The 24,836-nt window shown below is 43.9% G+C and overlaps 1 protein-coding gene across 1 annotated transcript in view; it reads right to left on the bottom strand.

The window, feature by feature from the left end:
• Positions 1–24,836, bottom strand: part of SORL1 (sortilin related receptor 1) — a 669,532-nt gene that overhangs the window by 149,665 nt on the left and 495,031 nt on the right. Inside the window, exons 39-40 of the mRNA XM_069225024.1 lie at positions 20,971–21,053; positions 19,448–19,544 (exon numbers count right to left, since the gene is read on the bottom strand). Of these exons, the coding sequence (XP_069081125.1) occupies positions 19,448–19,544; positions 20,971–21,053 (180 nt within the window). The remainder of the gene's footprint in view (positions 1–19,447; positions 19,545–20,970; positions 21,054–24,836) is intronic.

The following is a 24,836-nucleotide window of genomic DNA, read 5'->3' as shown; positions in this document are numbered from 1 at the left end:
AATTGATTGGTCTCTTCCACTGTTGGACCTCAGTAATAACAATATTTAAATGTCGGCTAAGTGCCTATCATGTTTACCCATCGATTGTGCAACCTCCATTTCTCTTTATCTCTGATTGAAATATGCCTTAACCGCCCTTTAACCACTGTAAATCATAAGTGAACTTATAATTCTTCATCCATATTCAATCCATATGGTATTTTAGTGCGAAGCTGAATAATATAACTACTTTCCAATTGTCGGAGCTTTAAAATTCTATCACACCCTCTCATGCTGATTGATATGTGCTATACCAACAAATCGTAATCCTCTACAGACCTTTGTGTGTCGTTTGGAAAAATGTTTCGTCACAGCATAACTCAAATCCTGATTTGTTATGGCTCTAGTATGTTCTAAAATCCTTTTCTTTAGTGGACATATTGTACTACCAACGTATCTCAGGCCACATTCACATTCAAGCATATACACCACAAATTGGCTGTTACAAGTAATTCTTTGAGAGATATGTATTACCTTTCCTTTGTGATCAGTGAATGTTTTTGTGTTTCTCGCAATTTGACATACTTTACATTTATTGAAACCCATAGCTTCATTATTCAACCATTTTTTCACTATTGGTGCTACGTAATGACTGTTCACCAATAGGTCCCTCAATGAGCTTGACTTTCTGTATGTTACTAGAGGTCAAGGGCCTATCTTTTGCACAATGTCTTGATCGCTTCTCAATATTTTCCAATGCTTCCTAAATGTTTTTACTTTCCTTGGTATATGTAAGGATTAAACGAGGGGACACATCTTCATTAGTTGTCCCTTTTGTCAATGATTTGTCTATCAAGGTTTCTCGTCGAGATATCTTTTTTTCACCAAGATCAATGTTCTCTTGTAAATAACCACTGTGAATAAACCATTCTTTCACCTTGGTAAATTGTTTTTGCATTTCCTTGTCAATGGAACAATTTTGTCTGGTTCTTAAAAATTTCCCAAATGGAATGCTCCTCAACAATGGTTTGGGATGAAAACTACTCCATGCAAAATGATTTTGGTTGATGTTACTTTTCTAAACATAATCGTATTTATCTGATTGTCTTCTATATAAACTCAAATTTCCCCCCAAAATTTTTTGTCAATATTATATGTAAAACTTAGACCACAGTCATTTTGATTCAAAATTTGAAAATAAGTACTGAAAGCCTCTTTAGTACCATACCAAATCAGAAACAGATAATCTATATAGCGTAGCCATAGGACTATCTTGCCCAGATACTGTGAATGTTTCTCTTGCCATGCTATCTCTGTCTCCCACCAGCCCAACATAAGATTCGCGTAGCTGGGGGAGAGAGAAATTCCCATGGCAGTTCCCCGCATTTGTTTGTACACAGTCTTGTCAAATGTAAAGATATTATTTAGGCACAATTCTACCATTTCCAAAAGCATTTCAGAATGTTTTTTCTATTTAATATTTCTTTGTCTCAAAAAGAAATTTTATGAATTTAACCCCACCTCGTGTTTGATTGATGTATATAATGATACTGCATCCACCGTCACTAAGCTGTAGTTTGCGTGCCATTTAATACCCTCTATGGTCCTCAGGAAATCTCCTGTGTCTCTAATATACGAACTAAGGGAAGAGACCAACGGAGCAATATAATGATCAACATATTTCGATATATTTTCAAACAATGATCCACAGCCTGAAATGATTGGCCTTGCAGGAGGCTTTTTAAGGCTTTGTGAATCCTTGGAAGAAAATATATTGTAGGCCATATTGGATTATTAGGTCGCAAATATTTGAATTCTCCTTCATTAATCAATGATTCATTACGCCATTTCTCTAATTTATTCGTAACTAACTGTTGTATTTGATTAGTAGGGTTGTTACTTAATTTCTCATAGCTACCCTCATCCTTTAGTTGTCTCATTGCTTCAGTTACATAATCTCTCCGATTTAAGATCACAATATTGCCCCCCTTGTCTGCAGGTTTGATAATGATGTCGTCATTTTCAATAAGATGTTGTAAGGCTTTCCGTTCCATCACAGTTAAGTTTTCACATTTCTGAGATGGTTTCATATATTGTAATTTCTCCAAGTCACTTATGACCATCTCATAAAATAAGTCCACTTTATTACCTGGTGTTAATATAGGACAAAATTTAGAGTTGAGTTTAAAATGACTGTATGCATGATCATTTGTTCGAATTCCCATTGTTTCCAATATTTGAGTAGATGTCATATCATCTTCCAAATCATTCATTAAATCATGACACACTTTAATGTCTTGTATTTGTTTAATCGTCAGGCCTATATCTTCTTGTACATCTTGTACTTCCCTAGGTTTCAAATGATGTTTCTAAAAATATTTTGCCAATTTGATTTTGCGAATAAATAAGTATTTATTTTGGTCTTAACCCTGTCAAAGTGATGCTCCGGACAGAAGGAAAGACCTTTGTTTAGTACACTTTTCTCTTCCTGTGTCAATGTGTAGTCAAGCATTTTTAGGGACAAGCCTGGAGAACCAATGTTCAAATGGCTAGTCCAGTTATGTGATACAGGGGACAGCTATCACCTGATGAACTTTTAAAAAAGGGATCAGTTAAGACACATGCCATGTTGGGACCGTGGTTGCGAGATGCACAAGGCAGCAAGTATTTTTCTTGGTGGGATGGTTGATAGATTAAGTGACTACTAAAAGAGGAGGGGGTGGGCCACCAATCCCAAAATGGTGTATGGTCTTGCAAAGGTATCAAACTTTTGGGGTACTATCTGGTCAGGACTGGTGAAAGACATACTACAAAAAGTGATTGCTATGGTGCAGCAGTTGAAGGTCCCTGCAACAAAGGCAGAAAGACATAGATATATTAAATGGATGGGGTTTTGGAGACAGCACATTAATCATTTAGGATTAATTATGAAACAATGGTACCAAGTGACTAGGGAAAGGTCCACTTTTCAGTGGGGGCCTAAGCAGCAAGAAGCTTTTGAGGGAGCAGAGGATATATCACAGAATTACCTTGCCCTAGGTCCCAGAGCAGAAAGCTGTCTGAGCTACACATGGTGATGCAGAATGATTTAGCAGTGTGAAGCCTGTGGCAAAGGCAGAGAAGGAGGAAGGTTCAGCAACGATTTTGGTCCAGAAAGCTAACACCTTCAATGAGCAATAACACGCCTGTAGAGAAAGAGTTGGAGGGACCGTATTGGGCATTAGTAGAAATTGAACACATTGCTGGGGGCTGGACAGTCACTTTAAGAACACGAGCTCCCTTGTTAGGCTGGGTGAGAGAAGGAGGGGCACGTGCTAGAGTAGGTAGAGCACAGGAGTTCACCATTGTAAAGTGGAACTGGTATCTGCAGCAGAGAGTAAAGTCAGGGCCCACAAGAGTGTCTAAGTTATCGGAGGATATGTTGGGGGCTGTGGACTCACAGGCAACACCACTCCCCATTAGAAGTGACTGAGATGGAGCTTCCTCCATTCAAACGTGGCCCACCTTTTGAACAAGTCAGTGAGGAAGAGCAGCAGAATGCATGGTTCGATGCCGGAACTGCTCAATACCAGCAGGGCAAAAGACACTGGCAACCAATTGCATTTCAAGATGCTACAGAGACAGTGTTGCTGGGAGGACGAGACAATGGCTTGAACAAGTTCACCGAGGTGCAAAGGATTGAAGCAGAGATTGAGCAAGCCCGTGCTACAGAAAAAATGTTTGTGTGTACTGACAGTTGGGCTACTTCCCAAGGACTAGTGAGCTGGGCACCGACCTGGCACGGAGATGGATGGAAAGCCAAAGGTACACCTATCCGGCGTGGTGAGCAGTTGTGGAAGAAAGGGCAGGTGTACCAAATCTTTGTGAGGCATGTGGATGCCCATGGTACATTAGATACCTCCCTTGCATCTCTGTTCAACAATGAAGTGGACCTTGCAAACTGGGCTCACACAACTTCAGAGCATCTGGGGGAGAGCAGCACTTATGCATGGACACAACACTGACAAATCCCAACCTTCACGGAGCAAGGGCAACAAGCAGTGAAGGAGCACCTTACATGTAACCAGCTCAGACAAATTTAATTGCACAAGAGAACTCAGACATGTCAAAAGAGAAACTGCAGCTGCCTCAGTGCAGCAATCGGACTGTATTGGGCCCCTTCCAAAGGAAGTGGTTGAAAGCTAGGCATCGACAATGGTAGACACTCATTCTGGCCTCATGCTGGGCTTGCCTTGTAAGTCTGCTGGTCACAATTCCACTTTGCATGGGCTATATTACCTGATTAGGCACTCTGGGGTGCCTGAAGAAGTCCAAACAGGCAGAGGAACACATTTTTCAGGTAAAACAATACAGAGCTGGGCTCAGGAAGAAAGCGTTTGGTAGAGTTGCACAGTAGTTATTACCCACAAGTGGCAAAAATGATTGAAAGATTCAGTAGTTTGCTGAAGGGACAGTTGAGGAACACCACAACTTTAAAGGATGGAGTGACAATCTGAAACTAGCATTATTTCACTTAAACAACTGACCAGCAGGCTCCACTTATTCGAATGACAAGACACCGCATTTACACTCACTATGACTATTCGGAAAACAGACCGCAGAGCCAGACTTCCATTACAAGCCACTACTGGCAGTAACGTGTCAGACCCATTTGCCACAGAGGAAGGTTAAGTTCAGAAAGGACAGGCAAAGATGATACCCTCAGAAGTAGGACTGAAAGTAACAGCAGGAACAGGTGGCATGACTGCCCCACAGTCTAGCCTGGTTTTTAAAGGCATATTATTGTTGGGAGGAATTATTGATCCAGACCACTGAGGAGAAAACTAAGTGGTACAAGTGAACCAGGAAGATACTCTGCTGGGTCGTATCAAACACAAGACAGAACTGCAGAACTGATCTGTGAGACTGCGCAAATCCCACACATATAGGAAAGATCTGGACCCACAGATCCTACCCAGAGAGGGGATGGGGTATTTGGAAGCAGTGGAAAGAAGGTGAATACGTACATATGCTGTGCTTTTGAAGATTTCTAATATGCCTGAGTTTATACCCGCAGTGAGGCTCACTTCGGAATCATGAATGGGGGGGGGGGGGGGTCCATACCAATGCTGTAGTTACGGTTTGCCTTGACAACTGCAACTGTGGGTGCCATGTGGATACAGCCAAATGTATAACAGAATACCACCTATGACCTTCCAGGTCTTTTGTGCACTGCAAACACCCAACATCACAGGTAACAAAAGGGGTGGTTTCACTCAGCAACAAGCCAGTGCCTGGACGCAAATGGACGGCTGTCAAAGTGATGACCTGGAAGGTGACAAGACCACAAATTCACCATACCTTTGAATTAAATGATCTACAAGGAACGCCTTTGAGGGTGAAGGTGCTGACACCCGTCATGACGTGCAAATACTGTAATTAAACTTTGCCCTTTTTGCCATCTTTACTGTATTATTGTAAGCTTTAGCCAACTGTATGATGGAGTAAAGATGCTTAATTGAATGTTTACTGAAATCCTTAGTGATCTGCATGGGCATGCAATGAAATGATTTGGTTTTCGCATGCCTTAACACTCATCAAAAGGGGTGGAGTGTACAGTACTAAGGGAAACATTTTCAGAAGACATTGTGAAGCAGAAGGGTTAAATAGCTTTGGCAGTCAAGTGAAAATGCATGCAGAAAACCTGTGTACTGCATTGAGTCTGTGATGCTTGATTTCAACATTCCACAGGTACAACTATTCGTCAAAATATTTTATCGTATCAGGCTGAACTGAGCTTGGGATACATGTTTTCACCATTCCATAGACATCATTATTTACTGTACCAGACAGCCATGTGCATCTTGGGAGAGAAGTACTGTTGAGAATACACTTACTACCAGAGGACTTGGGAGGATAATTGATGGGTCCTAGCCAGTGCAGGTCGTAAACACTGATAGTAACGGCAGAACTAGAGAGAAATGAATAGAATGTTGCGAAAGTCAACTTTTAGTGTATAAAAGGCACGGGTGCCAAGGCTTCGGGGAAGCTCACAGATGGAGGTGTGCAGAGCCCACTGCTCCCTGTCAGTTTCTGAGGGAGAGAGAGAGAGCAAAGTAGTCAGAGTGTGCTTCGCAGTGTTAAGTTCAAGGGAGAATCTCATGCATTTTCTTGATCTATAGAATTATTACCCTGTTTTAGATTTACTGCTTGGTCAAGGAGTCAAGACAGTTTCTCTGTTATTCTATAGTTGTGCCAGCACTGTGTTATAAATATATATGCCACTGTTGTGCATTATTGAATCAAGTGTTAATTATGCCATCGCTCTGTTTTAGTATTGAAGTCATTTATTCTTGCATCGGATTAACTTTATTGCAATTGATTCCATACCGTGTGTTTCATTAACAATATGCTAGGGGTGCACTGTATACTTACATTTGGCCATTGGGCTCAGTATCTAGGGTGAAAGGCTTGATTCTCCAGTGTTAGTCTAAGTGACAGATTTTCTTTTGTGTCTTATTTTACTGCATCTAGAGTGATTACAGCACCTATCTAAAACCATGCTGCTAACGTATAACCCTCATTGAATACATATATACAATATATATTTGTATCAGTGTGATTCATGCAACTAGTCTGCTGTTTAACTATCTCTGCCAATATTGAAAATGTCACTTACCCAGTGTACATCTGTTCGTGGCATCAGTCGCAGTAGATTCGCATGTTTTGCAATAGCTCGCCATCTGGTGTTGGGCCGGAGTGTTACAAGTTGTTTTTCTTCGAAGAAGTCTTTCGAGTCACGGGACCGAGTGACTCCTCCTTTGCGCATGGGCGTCGACTCCATCTTCGATTGTTTTTCCCCGCAGAGGGTGAGGTAGGAGTTGAATTGTAGTAATAGTGCCCATACAATGGAGTGACTAAGTATGCACCTATTTAAGGTTGAGATGATACATATACAAATAGTTGAAGGTAACTTCCAAACTGCTACAGGCTCCCGGGGAGGCGGGTGGGCACATGCGAATCAACTGCGACTGATGCCACGAACAGATGTACACTGGGTAAGTGACATTTTCAGTTCGATGGCATCTGTCGCTGTAGATACGCATGTTTTGCATAGACTAGTAAGCAGTTATCTCCACAAAAGCGGTGGATCAGCCTGTAGGAGTGGAAGTAGTCTGAAATAATGTTCTTAATACGGCTTGACCTACTGTGGCTTGTTGTGCTGATAACACGTCTACACAGTAGTGCTTGGTGAATGTGTGAGGCGTAGACCATGTGGTTGCCTTACATATTTCTTGCATTGGGATGTTTCCTAGAAAGGCCATGGTAGCACCTTTCTTTCTGGTTGAGTGTGCCCTTGGTGTAATGGGCAGCTGTCGTTTAGCTTTAAGGTAGCAGATTTGGATGCATTTAACTATCCATCTGGCTATACCTTGTTTTGATATTGGGTTTCCTGCATGAGGTTTTTGAAATGCAATAAATAGTTGTTTAGTCTTTCTGATGTTCTTTGTTCTGTCAATGTAATACATCAATGCTCTTTTGACATCTAATGTATGTAGTGCCCTTTCAGCTACGGTATCTGGCTGTGGAAAGAACACTGGAAGTTCCACTGTTTGATTTAGATGGAACGGTGAAATAACCTTTGGCAAAAATTTAGGATTGGTCCTTAGGACGACCTTATTCTTGTGTAGTTGTATAAAAGGTTCCTGTATTGTAAACGCCTGAATCTCGCTTACTCTTCTTAGGGAAGTAATGGCGATGAGAAATGCCACCTTCCAGGTTAGGAACTGTATTTCGCAGGAGTGCATGGGTTCAAAAGGTGGACCCATAAGTCTAGTTAGGACAACATTTAGGTTCCATGAAGGAACAGGTGGTGTTCTTGGTGGTATAATTCTCCTAAGGCCCTACATGAATGCTTTAATGACTGGTATCTTATATAGGGAAATTGAATAGGTAGTCTGCAGGTATGCAGATATTGCTGCAAGGTGTATTTTAATGGAAGAGAAAGCCAGGTTAGATTTTTGTAAGTGAAGCAAGTAACCCACTACATGTTCTGGAGTTGTGTGTAATGGTTGTATTTGATTAATATGGCAGTAGCAAACAAACCTCTTCCATTTACTTGCATAGCAGTGCCTGGTGGATGGCCTTCTGGCTTGTTTTATGACTTCCATACATTCTTGGGTAAGTTGTAAGTGCCCGAATTCTAGGATTTCAGGAGCCAGATTGCTAGATTCAGCGATGCTGGATCTGGGTGTCTGATCTTTTGGTTGTGTTGTGTCAACAGATCTGGCCTGTTGGGCAATTTGATGCAGGGTACTACTGATAGGTCTAGCAGCGTTGTGTACCAGGGTTGCCTTGCCCAAGTTGGTGCTATTAATATGAGTTTGAGTTTGTTTTGACTGAGTTTGTTTACCAGGTAAGGAAGGAGAGGGAGAGGAGGAAAAGCGTAAGCAAATATCCCTGACCAGTTCATCCATAGGGCATTGCCTTGGGACTGTTTGTGTGGGTATCTGGATGCGAAGTTTTGGCATTTTGCGTTCTCCTTTGTCGCAAACAAGTCTATCTGAGGTGTTCCCCAGAGTTTGAAATAAGTGTTCAGAATTTGGGGGTGAATTTCCCATTCGTGGACCTGTTGGTGATCTCGAGAGAGATTGTCTGCGAGTTGATTTTGGATCCCTGGTATAAATTGTGCTGTTAGGCGAATTTGGTTGTGAATTGCCCAACGCCAAATCTTTTGTGCTAGCAGGCTTAACTGCGTGGAGTGCGTCCCCCCTTGCTTGTTTAGATAATACATTGTTGTCATGTTGTCTGTTTTGACGAGAATGTATTTGTGAACTATTATTGGTTGGAAAGCTTTTAGTGCTTGAAAAACTGCTAGAAGTTCTAGGTGATTTATATGCAGTTTTGTTTGATGTACGTTCCATTGTCCTTGTATGCTGTGTTGATCGAGGTGTGCTCCCCACCCTGTCATGGAAGCATCTGTTATTATTACGTATTGTGGCACTGGGTCTTGGAAAGGCCGCCCTTTGTTTAAATTTATGTTGTTCCACCACAGAAGCGAGAGGTAAGTTTGGCGGTCTATTAACACCAGATCTAGAAGGTGACCCTGTGCTTGTGACCATTGTGATGCTAGGCACTGTTGTAAGGGCCTCATGTGCAGTCTTGCGTTTGGGACAATGGCTATGCATGAAGACATCATGCCTAGGAGTTGTAGTACCATCTTTGCTTGTATCCTTTGTGTTGGATACATGCGTTGTATGATGGTGTTGAAATTTTGAATTCTTTGTGGACTTGGAGTGGCTACTCCTTTTGATGTGTCTATTATGACCCCTAGGTATTGTTGTACCTTGCGCGGCAGAATTTTGGATTTTGTGAAGTTGACGGTGAACCCTAGTTTGAAGAGGGTTTGTATGATATGATTTGTGTGATTTGAGCACTCTATTAACGAATGGGCCTTGATTTGCCAGTCGTCTAGATATGGGAACACATGTATTTGCTGCCTTCTTATGTGTGCAGCGACTACCGCTAGACATTTGGTAAAGACTCTTGGTGCGGTTGTTAATCCGAAAGGCAGTACCTTGAATTGGTAATGTATTCCCTTGAATACAAACCTTAGGTATTTCCTGTGCGATGGGTGTATTGGTATATGGAAATAAGCATCCTTGAGGTCTAAAGTTGCCATGTAGTCGTGTAGTTTTAGCAATGGCAATACTTCTTGTAGTGTGACCATGTGAAAGTGGTCTGATTTGATGAAAGTGTTCACTACTCTGAGGTCTAGGATTGGTCTCAGTGTTTTGTCCTTCTTTGGTATCAGAAAGTACAGTGAGTAAACTCCTGTGTTTATTTGTATGTTTGGCACTAATTCGATTGCATTCTTTTGCAATAGTGCCTGCACTTCTATCTCCAGGAGATTGGAATGATGTGTTGTCAAATTTTGTGCTTTTGGTGGTATGTTTGGAGGGAATTGTAGAAATTCTATGCAATAACCATGTTGGATAATTGCTAGAACCCAAGTGTCTGTAGTGATTTCCTCCCATGCTTTGTAATAATGACTTATTCTTCCCCCCACTGGTGTTGTGTGGAGGGGGTGAGTGACATGTGAGTCACTGTTTAGTAGTAGGGGTTTTGGGGCTCTGAAATCTTCCTCTATTCCTAGGGAATTGCCCTCCTCTATATTGTCCACGAAAACCTCCTCTATACTGTCCCTGGTAACTGGACGGTGTTGCTTGTGAGGTGCTGGCTTGTGTGCTCTGACCCCGAAACCCCCCTCTAAAGGGTGTTTTACGGAATGTGCTGTAATTCCCTCTGCTCTGCGGGGAGTAGAGTGCGCCCATGGCTTTGGCAGTGTCCGTATCTTTTTTGAGTTTCTCAATCGCTGTGTCCACTTCTGGACCGAACAGTTCTTTTTCGTTAAAAGGCATATTGAGAACTGCTTGTTGAATCTCTGGTTTAAATCCAGACGTTCGGAGCCATGCATGCCTTCTGATAGTTACAGATGTATTAATTGTCCGTGCAGCTGTATCTGCAGCGTCCATGGAGGAGCGGATCTGGTTGTTGGAAATGGTCTGTCCCTCCTCAACCACTTGTTTTGCCCTATTTTGTAAGTCCTTGGGCAGGTGTTCAATGAGATGTTGCATCTCGTCCCAGTGGGCTCTGTCATAGCGCGCAAGTAGTGCCTGGGAGTTCGCGATGCGCCACTGGTTTGCAGCTTGTGCTGCGACTCTCTTACCAGCTGCATCGAACTTGCGGCTTTCTTTATCTGGGGGTGGTGCATCTCCAGATGTGTGGGAGTTGGCCCTTTTCCTAGCTGCTCCTACAACGACAGAGTCTGGTGGCAGCTGTGTAGTGATGAAAACCGGGTCTGTAGGAGGCGCCTTATACTTTTTTTCCACCCTTGGTGTGATTGCCCTACTTTTGACCGGCTCCTTAAAGATTTCTTTTGCGTGCCGGAGCATACCAGGGAGCATAGGCAGGCTTTGGTATGAGCTGTGGGTGGAGGAGAGTGTGTTGAATAAAAAATCATCCTCGACCTGTTCTGAGTGGAGGCTTACGTTGTGAAATTGTGCTGCTCTAGCCACCACTTGAGAATACGCGGTGCTGTCCTCTGGTGGAGATGGCTTCGTAGGGTATGCCTCCGGACTGTTATCTGACACTGGGGCGTCGTATAGGTCCCATGCGTCTTGATCTTGGTCACCCTGGCTTATGGTGGTGTGAGCTGGGGAGTGTGATGGAGTTTGTGCTGGTGAGACGTTAATCACGGGCGGAGGAGAGGGTGGTGGGGTAACTCTTTTCACCACTTTTGGTTGTGGTGTCTGTTCAGTTTGGAACTCCAACCTTCTCTTCTAATAGGGGGAAGGGTGCTTATTTTTCCTGTCCCCTGCTGTATGAAAATACGCTTTTGCGTATGGTCCACATCAGTTGATTGTAGCTCTTCCTCAAACCTATGCTTTTGCATTTGGGAGGTTAGCGAGTGCTCTTCTGTATAAGAGCCTGAAGCTGGGTCGGTTGCAGTTTGTTTCGGGACCGAAACCCTGTCTGCGTCCTTTTTCGGCTCCGAGGTGACTTTTTTCATTTTCGGGGCCGAAACCTGTCGGCGCCGATCTTCTTCGGGGCCGCTGTCTCGGCGTCGAGCCGTGTCTACACCGGCATCTCGTGTCGAGGCTTGTCTCCAGCACTTTCTCGGTCCCGAGAAGGCTGCGTGCCGGTGTCTCGACCGGAGTCGGACGATCTCGGCACTGTTTGGGCCTTTTTCGGTGCCGACGGTCAGTCACCGAATTTATGGGTGGAGCCATGGCCTGGTGGCAGTGGCGTCCCCTGGGCCTTGTAAATCTTCCTCTGTGTGGTTTTCGACGTCTTACTCACGGTTTGTGTATCGTCGAATCCTTCGGAGTCTGAGTCTTGGATCGAGAAGGTACCTTCCTCTTCTTGTTCCTCGAACTCTCGGTGGGCTGTCGGCGCGGACGCCATCTGAAGTCTTCTGGCTCGACGGTCTCGGAGTGTTTTTCGGGACCGGAACGCACGACAGGCCTCGCAGGTGTCTTCACTGTGCTCAGGTGACAGGCACAGGTTACAGACCAAGTGTTGGTCTGTATAGGGGTATTTATTGTGGCATTTGGGGCAGAAACGGAACGGGGTCCGTTCCATCGGCGTTCTTCAGCACGCGGTCGGGCCGACCAGGCCCCGATGGGGGATCGAAAAAACTACCCCCGAAGGGCACCGGAGCTCTTCGATCCTTCGACGCGGTGTTGAATCTAACTACGCCGATCTCGAACGCAACAATACCGACGAAAATCTTCCGAAATTAGCTATCTTTCCGTTCCGAAACTCGGAGCGACAGGAACACGTCCGAACCCGATGGCGGAAAAAAAACAATAGAAGATGGAGTCGACGCCCATGCGCAATGGAGACAAAAGGAGGAGTCACTCGGTCCCGTGACTCGAAAGACTTCTTCGAAGAAAAACAACTTGTAACACTCCGGCCCAACACCAGATGGCGAGCTATTGCAAAACATGCGTATCTACAGCGACAGATGCCATCGAACATGTGCTTATGCTAGTGTTTTATTAGTCATATTGCATTAGCTATGAGTGTATGTTGCTCCTTACTGAGAGTCTTTGTTGATTTGTACCTGATTGACAGCGCTTGGGTTGGTTGCCGACAGCCAGTCCAAGACACAGTGGGATATGGTTCTCTTCTGATTAGGCTTTCCTTGTTTAATCCCAGAGAATGCTACAAAGAAGTTATTGTTCACCTAGTGTTCTTTGGTACGATCTAAATAAAAGCTCAGCAATCTCATGGGGACCAAGCAATAAAGTCTCTCTTCTTCCTTATAGGGGTGAGGCGGAGCACAGAACACCGGCAAGGTTATGCTTTAACCAACATGGAACAGTGTCACAACTTATGGGAGGAAGGTTGCCAGTGTCCGCAAAAGCAGCTTGCCTGGGAATAAGGTGGTATACAGAGGGTTGACACCAAGAGCTCACATGCAGCACCAATATTATAGCAATGACAAACACTGCCTAGGGAGTGAGAAGCAGTAAGGAGCAGCTGTGAAGCAGCTTGAATGAAGTGCACATCAGAACCAGAGACTAAGTTAAGTCCCCACCATGGCATGAAAAAAAGGAGAGGATGGAAACAAATGTTGCAAAGCTTTCAAAAAGCACATAACTGAGAACTTAAACAGTGAGGGTTAATCCAGCAACTGCCAAAAGAGCTGAAAGATTACCTTTAACTGTGCTGAAAGCAAAGTCTTGCCAGACCAGAAACAAAACAAATAAAAAAATACTGGATAACTTTGCCGGGATGGAATATATTTGCAGAGTACAGCGTCAAGCCACAAATTTGCCCCAACAAGACTATACGGTAATTTTAAAGGGCCGCCTAGTTGCCAAGGGGACATGAACTTCCTCCAGGGGTAGGTTGAAGGTGTTCAGCAGTCGCGCTTAACCTCTAAGCATTAAGGTGGAGACTGTAAAGTCCAGGGTGCAGAATTCTGTCCTCCTGATACAGCAGATCCTCCCTGGGGACAGCCTGAACAGAGCCTAATTGGAGGACAGATGCTCAAGCACAGGACTTTTGGATACAATACTCTGTGCCCCATCTGGGGCTAACAGGACGACTGGGGCCCGGTCGGCCCTGATCTTCTTGAGAACTCTAGGCCGAAGTGGTATCTGCTGAAAGGCAGACAAGAGTCCTGAGTTCCACGCGAGGTGGAATGCATTGCAGAGCAAGAGTAACCTTGGAAATTGCAAAACACATAAGTGGTCGAGTTCTCAGCTGTGGTGAACAGATCAAGCCAAACTCCACCACATTGGCAGAAGAAACCTTGCACTACCTCTGGCGGTGGCTGCCACTTGTGATCCTTAAGGTGCCGATGGCTAAGCTTGTTTGCCTCGTATTCAAGGATCTTGACAGGTGGTTAACCACCAGATAAATTCTTTGGTAGTCCAGCAATTTCTGAAAGCTCTGGTTTGCCTGGCCATGAGGGCCCATTACCCCTCCCTGCCCTGTATGTTGCAGTACCACATAGTGGTGATGTTGTCCGTGAGCACCTATATCAGCCTCTCCTTATTGACGGGAGGAAGGCTTTCAACACCAAGCTGAAGTCCTACAGCTCCAGAAAGATGATATGGAGCTGGGACTCTGCCAGAGTCCAAAGGCCTTTGATCAGCACGTCTCCCAGATGACCACCTCATCCCAGAAGCAATGCATCAGTTACCACTGTCAGCTCTGAGTGGGGGCAGGAGAGAGAAGGGACCGATGTTGACCCAATTGCGAACCAGCAACCACCACTGCAGTTTTTTTTATTCTCTTCTGAAATCTGAACGTGGTGAGAGAGGTCTCTTTGATGTTGGGTCCACAGAGAGTTCAGATCCCACTGCAGACCCCACATATGCACCTGGATTGCTCAAACAGAGGTTGCAAGAGGCCTTCAAACCCAGCACCCTGAGATACAACTTCATTAAATTACAGGACAGAGACGGAAAAATCAGAATCATAGCTGGAAGGTCCTAGACTCTATTTTCCAGGAGATAAGCATAAAACTGAACCGTGCCTAGAATGGCTCATATAAAGAAGCACTTCTGAAAAGGAGTCAGGTTTGACTTTGGCAAGCTGACAGTGAATCCCATAGTTGACAGAAAGTTCACCATAGTTTTGAGGTGGTTGACGACTGCCTGGGGCGAGCTCGACATCAACAGACAGTCGCTGAGGCAGGGGAAAGAATAGTACTCTTGACCTCCAAAGGTGTGCTGTTACCACTGCCATCACTTTCGTGAACACTCGAGGTGCACTGGTGAGACACAGAAAACTGAAAATGTTCCTGTCCCACTGCGAACAGCAGATACTAATGATGGGCCTGCAGGATGGGTATATGAAAATAGATGCCCTGCAGGTTCAATACTATCGCCCAGTTTCCAGGGTGCAGGGCAGAACTGGACCAGTGTAAGCATTTCAAATTTCTCTTTCCCAAGGAAGGCATTGAGAGGGTGCTGATCTAAAATAGGATCAAGGCCTCCATTATTCATGGGCACCAGAAACAGAATAAACAACGTCCTACTTCTGGCACAGGCACCCTCTCAAAAGCACCATTGCCAAAAAGAGCTTACAGATCCTGCCACAAAATGAACAGATGGTGAGTAACTTGGGAGGAATAGTGGAAGGTGAGGTGGCGAAAAAATGAAAGGTAGGGCATATCCAAAATCACTGCTGAATAATTTGATGGGCCCATATGTCTGATGTTATGGTATGCTAATGTGGCAAGAATAGTCAGATCCTACCCAGCAGTGGATGGCTGTGCTGCGCTAAGAGCACGCTAAAGGGTTTTCAGGTGGTCTGCACGGTGAGTAGTGTACTGGGCAGCCAGACGCCTTGTCCAATGGGGTGGTAGGCACCACAGCCTCTACCTCAAACTTCAGGGCACCATGTGGAGACTGGACTGGCTGGCACTATGGGGCACCCCTGCTGAAGCTGTGGTAGGCCTGATTGTGACTGGCAAGGCAGGCAAGCCCAGGAAGCGTGCCACGGCCCTGCTCTCCTTGAGCTGCTCAAGAGTAGTATCTTCCTTTTCCCCTAACAGGTGAGTTCTGTTGGATGGCATGTCCATGACAGGTCATCTGAAAAAATGGCGGACCATAGCTAAGCGTGTCGAGGAACTGCATCACTGGTGCCAATGGCCTGCTCAACTGGAACCAGTCTTGTCCAAGCTACATCAAACTGTGAACTTGGTCACATCATAACCATCCTGTATAGCCTTGGCAAGGGCAGGTCAGAGATCTTTAGGAAACCCTGGAAGGACTTGAGCTAACAAATCCCAAAGGGCGTGTGATTAACACCCCAACAGGCAGCTGGAATTTAAAGCATGAAGCACCAGGCGGGTGGTTGAGAAGATCCTCTTTCCACACCTCTCCACCTACTTTGACTTCCTATCTGGGTGGGTACTTGGGAATGTGTCAAGGTTAAATCTTGCTTGATGACACCTGCACCATCAAGCTTGCAGGAAAGGGGTGCATACTTGAAAAATGTGGGGCTTCCAGGGTGGTGGCATTGTGCAATCTGGCGGTTAACTATGGGGTCCAGAGCAGGGTTTGCCCAAGCCCTCACAAAAGTATCCATCCGGGCTTTGTTAAATTGTAAGAGGAGCTTAGTCAATATTTGCCCAGGTCGAAGTTCTGCCAAAGGTCAGGAGCACTCAACTGCCATAGGCATTATTATGACTTAGGACTTCTCTGTGGCAGGACCAGGAGTCCGGAATCAAGAGCCTAGCCTCTTGCAACTCGTCGCACTAATTCTCTTCATGGTTTGGCTGGCCAATTTCATCCAAGGCATCATAATCTTTGTCTGAATCCATACCAACAGGGAATGCAGAGTATGTGTTCTCCCTTATGAAGGCTCAGGTGAAGGAAACGGTGCCTTGACAGCCGCCAAGCGGCCTCGACGGAGGTCAAAACGGAACTCAGTCAGAGTCAGGAATACAATAAGTACCTCATCTTCCGTAGTCAATGGAGTCACCATCTGTGTCGAAGATCCAGAAACAGGTGTGGACTCTGCCGCCATAGACTGAGTCAGAACTGAAGCAGGAGGTGATCCTATGGTGGACTCGGAGGGTCCAACCAGCGCCAAGAGCGAACTTTCAGATGCTGTTTTAGAAGAAGAGTCTATTGGCTCTGTGGGGTTTAGAGGGATGTCCAAGGGAGTCAGCCAATTTCCCAAGAGTCAGAGCACATCCTAACAGAGCTCTTTGATCTGTTTAGGAGTGTTTAAGAAAGTCGGGTTGTGCCAGGACAAGTTGAAGAATAGGCTCCAACTTCTACTGACTACTAGAGCGAGATTGAGAAGTATGATGATGCCCCTTCCACTAACTCAGGAGAGTGAGGGGCAGAGGGTGCTAAGGCACCCTTAGATTTCCTGTGTTTTTTCTTAGACTTACCAGACGACTTTGATCAAGATGAAGACCAATCCCTGGAAAGACTCCAGACATGTGGAATGAGACCAGGACTGAACTTTCAACCTGGAGAGGACCAGCCCAGAGTCTTATGGTGCTTGGCCATGAGTTTTGCCTTGCAGTGCTGTATGGCCTACGGGTTCATTGATGCACAATTACAACAAGTCTTAGAATCATGACATGAACCCAGGCAAACATGATGAGGTCTGTCAAAAACATTTGTTTGCTACAGTCCCTACAAGGTTTAAAACCGTCATTTCTTGGGGTAACATTTCCAGTGTGCACTGTTTTCAAAACTTTATGAGTTAAAAAGGATCTTTAAGAGACAAGTGGTAGTCCCGAAACCGCATCTGGAGGTGCACAAAGAAAGGAACTGACATGAGAGCACAGAAGCGGCACAAATATAGGATACACACATCATTTATGGAGTGGAGTGGCATCAGTGGGGAGCTGCATGGTGCCACTTACCAGCACACAGAGGTACTGCTGAAAAGTGTCTCGATCTCGTCTTGAACCTGGGGAATATTTGACAGGTGAGGAATCTGCGGCTATAAGTCTCTGTCAGAATGAATGCTTTCTCTCCATACTGTGAGGGAAACGTCTGCTGGTGATCAATTGTCATATTGGAGCTAGAAATGATCTGCCTAGCAGCACATTTATTTTGTTCCACCACTGAAGACTGTTCTGCACTCATTGGGCTCTAACAGCGCTAAATCCTTTTCTGTACAAATTACTTGCAATGTTGATGAGCTAGGGATCATCTAACAGATGCAACTTGAGGTAGATTTGGAAAACAAACCATGTAAACCCATCATTCACAGTGACTTCATCACTATATTGTTAGAAGATGTAATGTCTTGTAAATAGGAAACAACTCATGAAATAAATCTTTTTCCATTCTCTCATACACATTTCCTTCCACAGAATTCAGTGTGCCTCTGTGATTTTTTCGATTTTCTGTTTTATGAGACAACTTCATAGTCTGTGAACTACAACCTGAACAGCAACATAATAGCTTTTCAGAGTGTTCTTTTCCAATCTGCATACTGTTCTGTGTGTAGATTTTAGCAGGTGCCCTAGAGAGTCACGTTATTTTAAGTGTTAACTTTTTTTGGCATGAGGCTTGCGCTGCGCTCCTCCTTGTTGACAGCCATGATGCAAAGTGGGTCAGTGTTTTCAACCTTGTTGACAAACTCCTCAAAAGCACCTGAAGTTATTTGGAAGTCCTGCTGTTCAATCAAAATAGTGTGCTCAACATTTACTTCTATTGTATAGAATAGTTGTTTTGAACCATAAACTTGTACAAGTCGAGCATTTATGTGCATCATGGTCTCTCAGCACGTATAAAATACAGGTGCTACACAGGTCACAGCAAGAGAAGTGTGTCTTGCCATTGCGGCACAATTTGTTTTACATTGCTTTACATAACCTCCCACAAAATGAGTCTCTCACACATAGCCTGTCCTAGAAATGTGATGCTGACTTGTTTCCTGCATATGTTGAATCCTGACTGATGCGTCAGTGCCTCTTGTTGGTGTCTGGAGTTAAATGTTCTCATAGTGCACAGTTTAAAGATGGGGCACTTCAAAACAGTTTAAGCACAAAGGAGAAAAAAAAGAAACGGATGAGTCTGATCTTTGGGTTTTGAGAAACTGATCAGGAGAAAGTTGGAGCACAGTTGTAGTAAGCTTGTAATAGGCTCTTATAGTCACTATTGTAAATATGATAGAATGTTAGGGGCTGGAAGTTTGGAATGTTGGGGGTGATGGGTGGCTAAGGTGGATGGATGAGCGGTGGACACGGATGGGTGTGAAGCTGCCTCTTGTCTTACAATAAATCTAACCTGCAACGCTTGGCCCAATCTCTTCATTGTTGGATTACCACAATAGTCAAAATCGAAAGACAGTCTCTAAAGTAAAACAAGCTATACTATTCCAGACCAAATAGTAGATGGCAGAAAAATATAGAGGATTTAATCTAACCAAACTCATGAAGCAAACTGGTATTTATGTAACACAAACATAGATGGGGTGCAATCGAGAAGTGTACATTATGGGGAGATAGGGAGACAATACAAGATCACGTACATCAAGCAGAGATCTACATTGTTGAATAGCACAACTTCTTTATATTCCACATATATACAACAGCACTATGGCCATTTACATTTTGTTTTAGGCACACTTCAAAATCATGATGGAACTTGGACAAATTATAAGATACTATGAACTATGTTACATGTCTTCGTAGTTTAATTTAAAAATATTTAAGAGAAATGTTTTTGTAATTTTGGAGAAATGTATGTTTGAGAACTTCACCTTTAAAGGACTGAAAAAGCTCCAGCCACATGAGATAACACATGCTAAAGAATGGAGGCTTTCCTAACATTCTTTATTCTAATCCCGGCTATTCAAACTCATTTGTTAGATGTTTAGATCTGGTTATTTCTTACTTCAAAAAAGTTCAATTTGAAACTTTGAAGGGTACAAAAAAGCTCTCAATTCTATAACAGTTGGGTTTGAAAAAATATCCATTAAGCATATTTACCTGTCTGTGATGATTTTCCTCCATCAAGAAATAGCGTTCTCTTTTCTTGTACATGTGTGTCAAATTCCCAAATTATATTCACAACGTACTTGTCTGCCTGTGAAGAAAATTTGATAAAGAAATACATCTGGATAGTGAGCATGTTTAGCATGATTCATCATTCAGGCACAGATTTTCGTCAATATTTTCTATTTAAAGAGTGAGCAGAGCTCTACTGTGGCGGTAGGAAAGGAGGACTGAAAGTGAGACTATGCGCTTAGCATAATGTATTTTTATAATTTTTGGCAATTATATACAAAACAGAGATGTGCCGGAATAAAAAGGACACTCCGAATACATGTAAAGATCAGATTGAAGGATTAACATCAGTCAAGATAGCTAAATAGGTCAACTATGACAATGCACTGGTCAAGTGAGGCATGGGCCATTATAATTTGATGTTCGGGAGGCCATTTAAGGCAATTTTGTTAGTAAAAACTTGAAAAACTGCAATTTGCATTTTGTCTCAAAAACTGTTAACACCACCCATTTCCATTCTCTATTATCCCAATTTCTTGTTTCGATGCGCAATTTCTAAAATGCACCTTCTACCTTTTACTTATTTCAGTGCCTGGTGCTACTTAATTTTACCAACATCCTATTACCCTGAGACGAAAGATCAAAGGTGAAAAGTATTTTCATATTTTATTTTTCACATGACGATCGCAATTTGTCTGAAATAAAAATATTAACTACTGTCAAAGAGCATACCTTTGACAGTATCAAGTTTAATTATTAAAATGCCACATTTAAAAATGTTAAATATATTTTTCTGAGATATGACTGATGTACTTTCAATACCTAATTTCAAAATATTGCAAGTTAATGTTTAAAAATCATAGATGCATAATTCAGGCTAAGTAATGTGACTGCTCAAGGGCTGGTGAAAGCTAAGTGCTAGCTATTCTGGCGGCTCTCTTATTTCCAGTCCTAATCTGCAAATCTTCCGAGTCATAATCAAATTTTAGAACTCCTGATAGGTAGTAAAAATGCAAAGCTCTTCTTACTAATGGCGGAAGGAACATTATTGGCCAAGTCAGCATAAGGAACAAGCCAGGTAGACTGAGAATTTTCCAAATAAGATTCCTCAAGTTTGGACTCCACACCAAGAAAGAAGCCTTAAAAAGATGTTTTGACTACCTTTCCTTGAGAAAAGGGCATCTGAGTTACATAGAGCTTTCAAGAATGCAAAGGACGTATAAAGAATGCCTTGTATCGTCTTCTGATTAGTTATCCTTTTAGAATAATTTGCAGAAACTACTGGATCACTATCATTGGCCACATTTTGATCTGAGTGGCAAACAACCATAATCTATGAACAAGAGAGCTCTGTCTTGGGCTAATCTTCTAAATTAGTGCAGATGACCCAATTCTATTGGAAATAAAAATCCACAACCATGTAACCATGTCATGTTTTTTACATTTCAATGAAGAGAAAAAGGCACATTAAAAGAGCATTTTTCAAGGCACACCAAGAAAATTACCATCACGTCTGAATCCATGGTCAGTGTAAGGTTTATAGAATCTTCAGAGCAGGCATCTATGTGAATACTGGGGGCTGGTACCACTGAGGAAAAAAAATATTGTAAAAATATCAAAACCTGAATTGCTAGTCTTGTAAAGCAATCTGCGGTGGCTACAAAGTTATACAAATGCCAATTAACATTAACAATATCATTATGTGGTTGGCTCATAACAGAAATTACAGATGTCATTGAAATGTATAAAGCAATGGAAGTTCATTTTTGGAGAAAATATGCAGAAGAGACTTGGCTGCATCTGAGCTAGAGTCAAAATTAAAGCATAAAATTCTTAACAACATAAACAACAGAATGAGGCTCTAGGTTGTATGTTATGTCAAGCACCTTCTGGAATATTTCTGCATTACTGAAGCATGTAAAGGCACGGGGTGCTACCAACTTTGCACACAAACATCCAAGTGAAGCCCGAAAACACTAAGTGGGACTTAACCCCTTCGCTGCCAGGCCTTTTCCCCCTCCTGTGCCAGGCCTTTTTTTGGCTATTTGGGGCAGTTTGCGCTTAGGCCCTCATAACTTTTTGTCCACATAAGCTAGCCAAGCCAAATTTGCGTCCTTTTTATCCAACATCCTAGGGATTCTAGAGGTACCCTGACTTTGTGGGTTTCCCTGAAGGAGGCCAAGAAATTAGCCAAAATACAGTGAAAATTTCGTTTTTTTCAAAAAAATGGGAAAAAGTGGCTGCAGAAGGCTTGTGTTTTTTTCCATGAAAATGGCATCAACAAAGGGTTTGCTGTGCTAAAATCACCGGCTTTCAGGAACAGGCAGACTTGAATCAGAAAACCCAATTTTTCAACACAAATTTGGCATTTTACTGGGACATACCCCATTTTTACAATTTTCTGTGCTTTCAGCCTCCTTCCAGTCAGTGACAGAAATGGGCGTGAAACCAGTGCTGGATCCCAGAAACCTAAACATTTCTGGAAAGTAGACAAAATTCTGAATTCAGCAAGGGGTCATTTGTGTAGATCCTACAAGGGTTTCCTACAGACAATAACAACTGAAAAAGAAAAATATTGAAATTGAGGTGAAAAAAACGGCAATTTTTCTCTACGTTTTACTCTAACTTTTTCCAGCAATGTCAGATTTTTTAAAGCAATATACCGTTACATCTGCTGGACTCTTCTGGTTGCGGGGATATATAGGGCTTGTAGGTTCATCAAAAACCCTAGGTACCCAGAGCCAATAAATTAGCTGCACCCTGCAGTGCGTTTTCATTCTATACCGGGTATACAGCAATTCATTTGCTGAAATATAAAGAGTGAAAAATAGCTATCAAGAAAACCTTTGTATTTCCAAAATGGGCATAAGATAAGGTGTTGAGGAGCAGTTGTTATTTGCACATCTCTGAATTCTGGGGTGACCATACTAGCATGTGAATTTCAGGGCATTTCTCAAATAGACGTCTTTTTTACACACTCTCTTATATTTGGAAGGAAAAAATGTAGGGAAAGACAAAGGGCAGTAACACTTGTTTTGCTATTCTATGATCCCCCAAGTCTCCCGATAAAAATGATACCTCACTTGTGTGGGTAGGCCTAGCGCCCGCGACAGGAAATGCCCCTAAACACAACGTGGACACATCACAATTTTTGAAAGAAAACAGAGGTGTTTTTTTGCAAAGTGCCTACCTGTAGATTTTGGCCTCTAGCTCAGCCGGCACCTGTGCATTTTTGAAAACTAGAGACCTAGGGGAATCCAAGATGGGGTGACTTGTGGGGCTCTGACCAGGTTCTGTTACCCAGAATCCTTTGCAAACCTCAAAATGTGGCTAAAAAAAACATGTTTTCCACTCCTTTCGGTGACAGAAAGTTGTGGAATCTGAGAGGAGCCACAAATTTCCTTCCACCCAGCGTTCCCCCAAGTCTCCCGATAAAAATGGTACCTCACTTGTGTGGGTAGGCCTAGCGCCTACGAAAGGAAATGGCCCAATACACCACGTGGACACATCACATTAATTCACCGAAAACAGAGGTGTTTTTTGCAAAGTGCCTACCTGTGGATTTTGGCCTCTAGCTCAGCCTGCCCCAGGGGGGGACTGCGGGGGGGGGGGGGGCAGAAATGGCCTAAAATTTGCCCTCCAGGGGAGCGACCCTTGCCTAATGGGTCGCTCCCCATCTCTAAAAAAAACAAACAAACCAAAAACAAAACAAAAAACACAAAAATAAATTTGCCCTGGCGCCTAGAGGTTTCTGCCCCCCCCCCCTGGGGGCAGATCGGCCTAACAATAGGCCTAGGCCGATCTGCCCCCAGGGGGGCAGAAATGGCCTAAAATAATTCCCCCCCCCCCAGGGGAGCTCCCCTTGCCTAAGGGGTCGCTCCCCTTGAGTGAAATTCACATAAAAAAAAAAAAACTCCCTGGTGTCTAGTGGTTTCTGTCCCCCTTGGGGGCAGATTGGCCTCATCAAAATAGGCCAATCTGCTCCCAAGGGGGGCAGAAATGGCCTAAATATAATTTCCCCCCTAGGGGAGCGACCCTTGCCCAAGGGGTCGCTCCCCACTTAAAAAAAAAGAAGAAAAAAAACCATTATCCCTGGTGCCTAGAGGTTTTTACCCCTGGAAGGGGGGGGGGGGGGGGGGGGGGGGGGGGGGCAGAAAAGGCCTTCCAAAAAAATGCCCCCCCCCCTACCCCCCCCCCCCCCCCCCCCCCCCCCCCCCCCCCCCCGGAACGACCCTTGCCCAAGGGGTCGCTCCCTTATGCCAATTTAAAAAAATAAAATAATCCCTGGTGTCTAGTGGCCGTTTCAAAAGACGGATTCCAAGCAATCCGGCTTTTGAAACGCTCAGAGAGACTTCAAAGGGAAGGAAATACATTTCCTTCCCTTTGATGCCTCTCTGGGCCTCCCCCACGTGATCGAAAGAGAAATGCTAAGCATTTCTCTTTCGATCACGCTGGAAGCTGAGCTTCCAGCGCGATGGGGGAGGCCCTGTGACAAATCAGAGCACGCTTGCGCGCTGACGTCACAGAGGGGGGTGGGGGGGATTGGGAGGGGAAGGGCTTCTCCTTCCATCCCTGCCTTGGGGGGGTGGGTGGGGAGCACAGGGTGGGGGGGGGGGGGGGGGAGAGAGCGCTAGCGCTCCCCCCAGTTCCCGGGTGTAGGACGAGGTGACCTCGTCCAAGGCACCCGAAAGGTTAATGGAAAAGAGCAGCAATAGCTGCCTGCCAATAGCTACGTAACAGGTTTCCTAGCAGAATCCTGAGCATTTGAGAACAATAGCTGCCTGGTTGATTTTTAGTCCTTTCAATATAGTGTTTCAGTTATCTCCTCATACACAATGTATGGAGAGAGTATTCAGCAGTAGATATCAGACTTTAGAAAAATATTGGGAAAGAGACCGTCTCGTGAGTAAAATATTCCATGTAAAGGTCAGTGAGAAAGAGTGATGATCAGTGTGCCAAACCTTGCCACGATAGAAAACCACAAAGGTCTCATCCAGAGACATTGTCTGGGTCTTGAAAATCCTTGTGCTCAAAATGATCATTTATGATGCAGTCTGAGCCCCTTGTGGAATGGACCCTCAGTCCTTATGGAAGCTACTTCTTGAGAAATGCATAGCAGATCTTATTGCAGAGGACTATCCACCTCAACAGTCTTATTCTGCACCTCCTTGCCTTTCTTTTCCCCAGAGAACCAGACAAAAAGTTGAATATTCACCAAATGGTCTTTGGGGCAAATGATGTAGAAGCTCAAAGCCCTTTTGATAGTCTCTCCTCCTCTTTCACGGAGTGAGGAGGGGCAATGTATGCTGGTAGAATGATGGATTGTACAAAATTAAAATTTGCGAGGACTTTCGGCAAGAAGGACGTCTGG

Source organism: Pleurodeles waltl, chromosome 3_1, assembly GCF_031143425.1.
Source record: "Pleurodeles waltl isolate 20211129_DDA chromosome 3_1, aPleWal1.hap1.20221129, whole genome shotgun sequence".
Taxonomy (NCBI): Eukaryota; Metazoa; Chordata; class Amphibia; order Caudata; family Salamandridae; genus Pleurodeles; species Pleurodeles waltl.
Note: the sequence above shows the minus strand (reverse complement) of the source record. Positions and strands in the feature narration are given on the sequence as shown.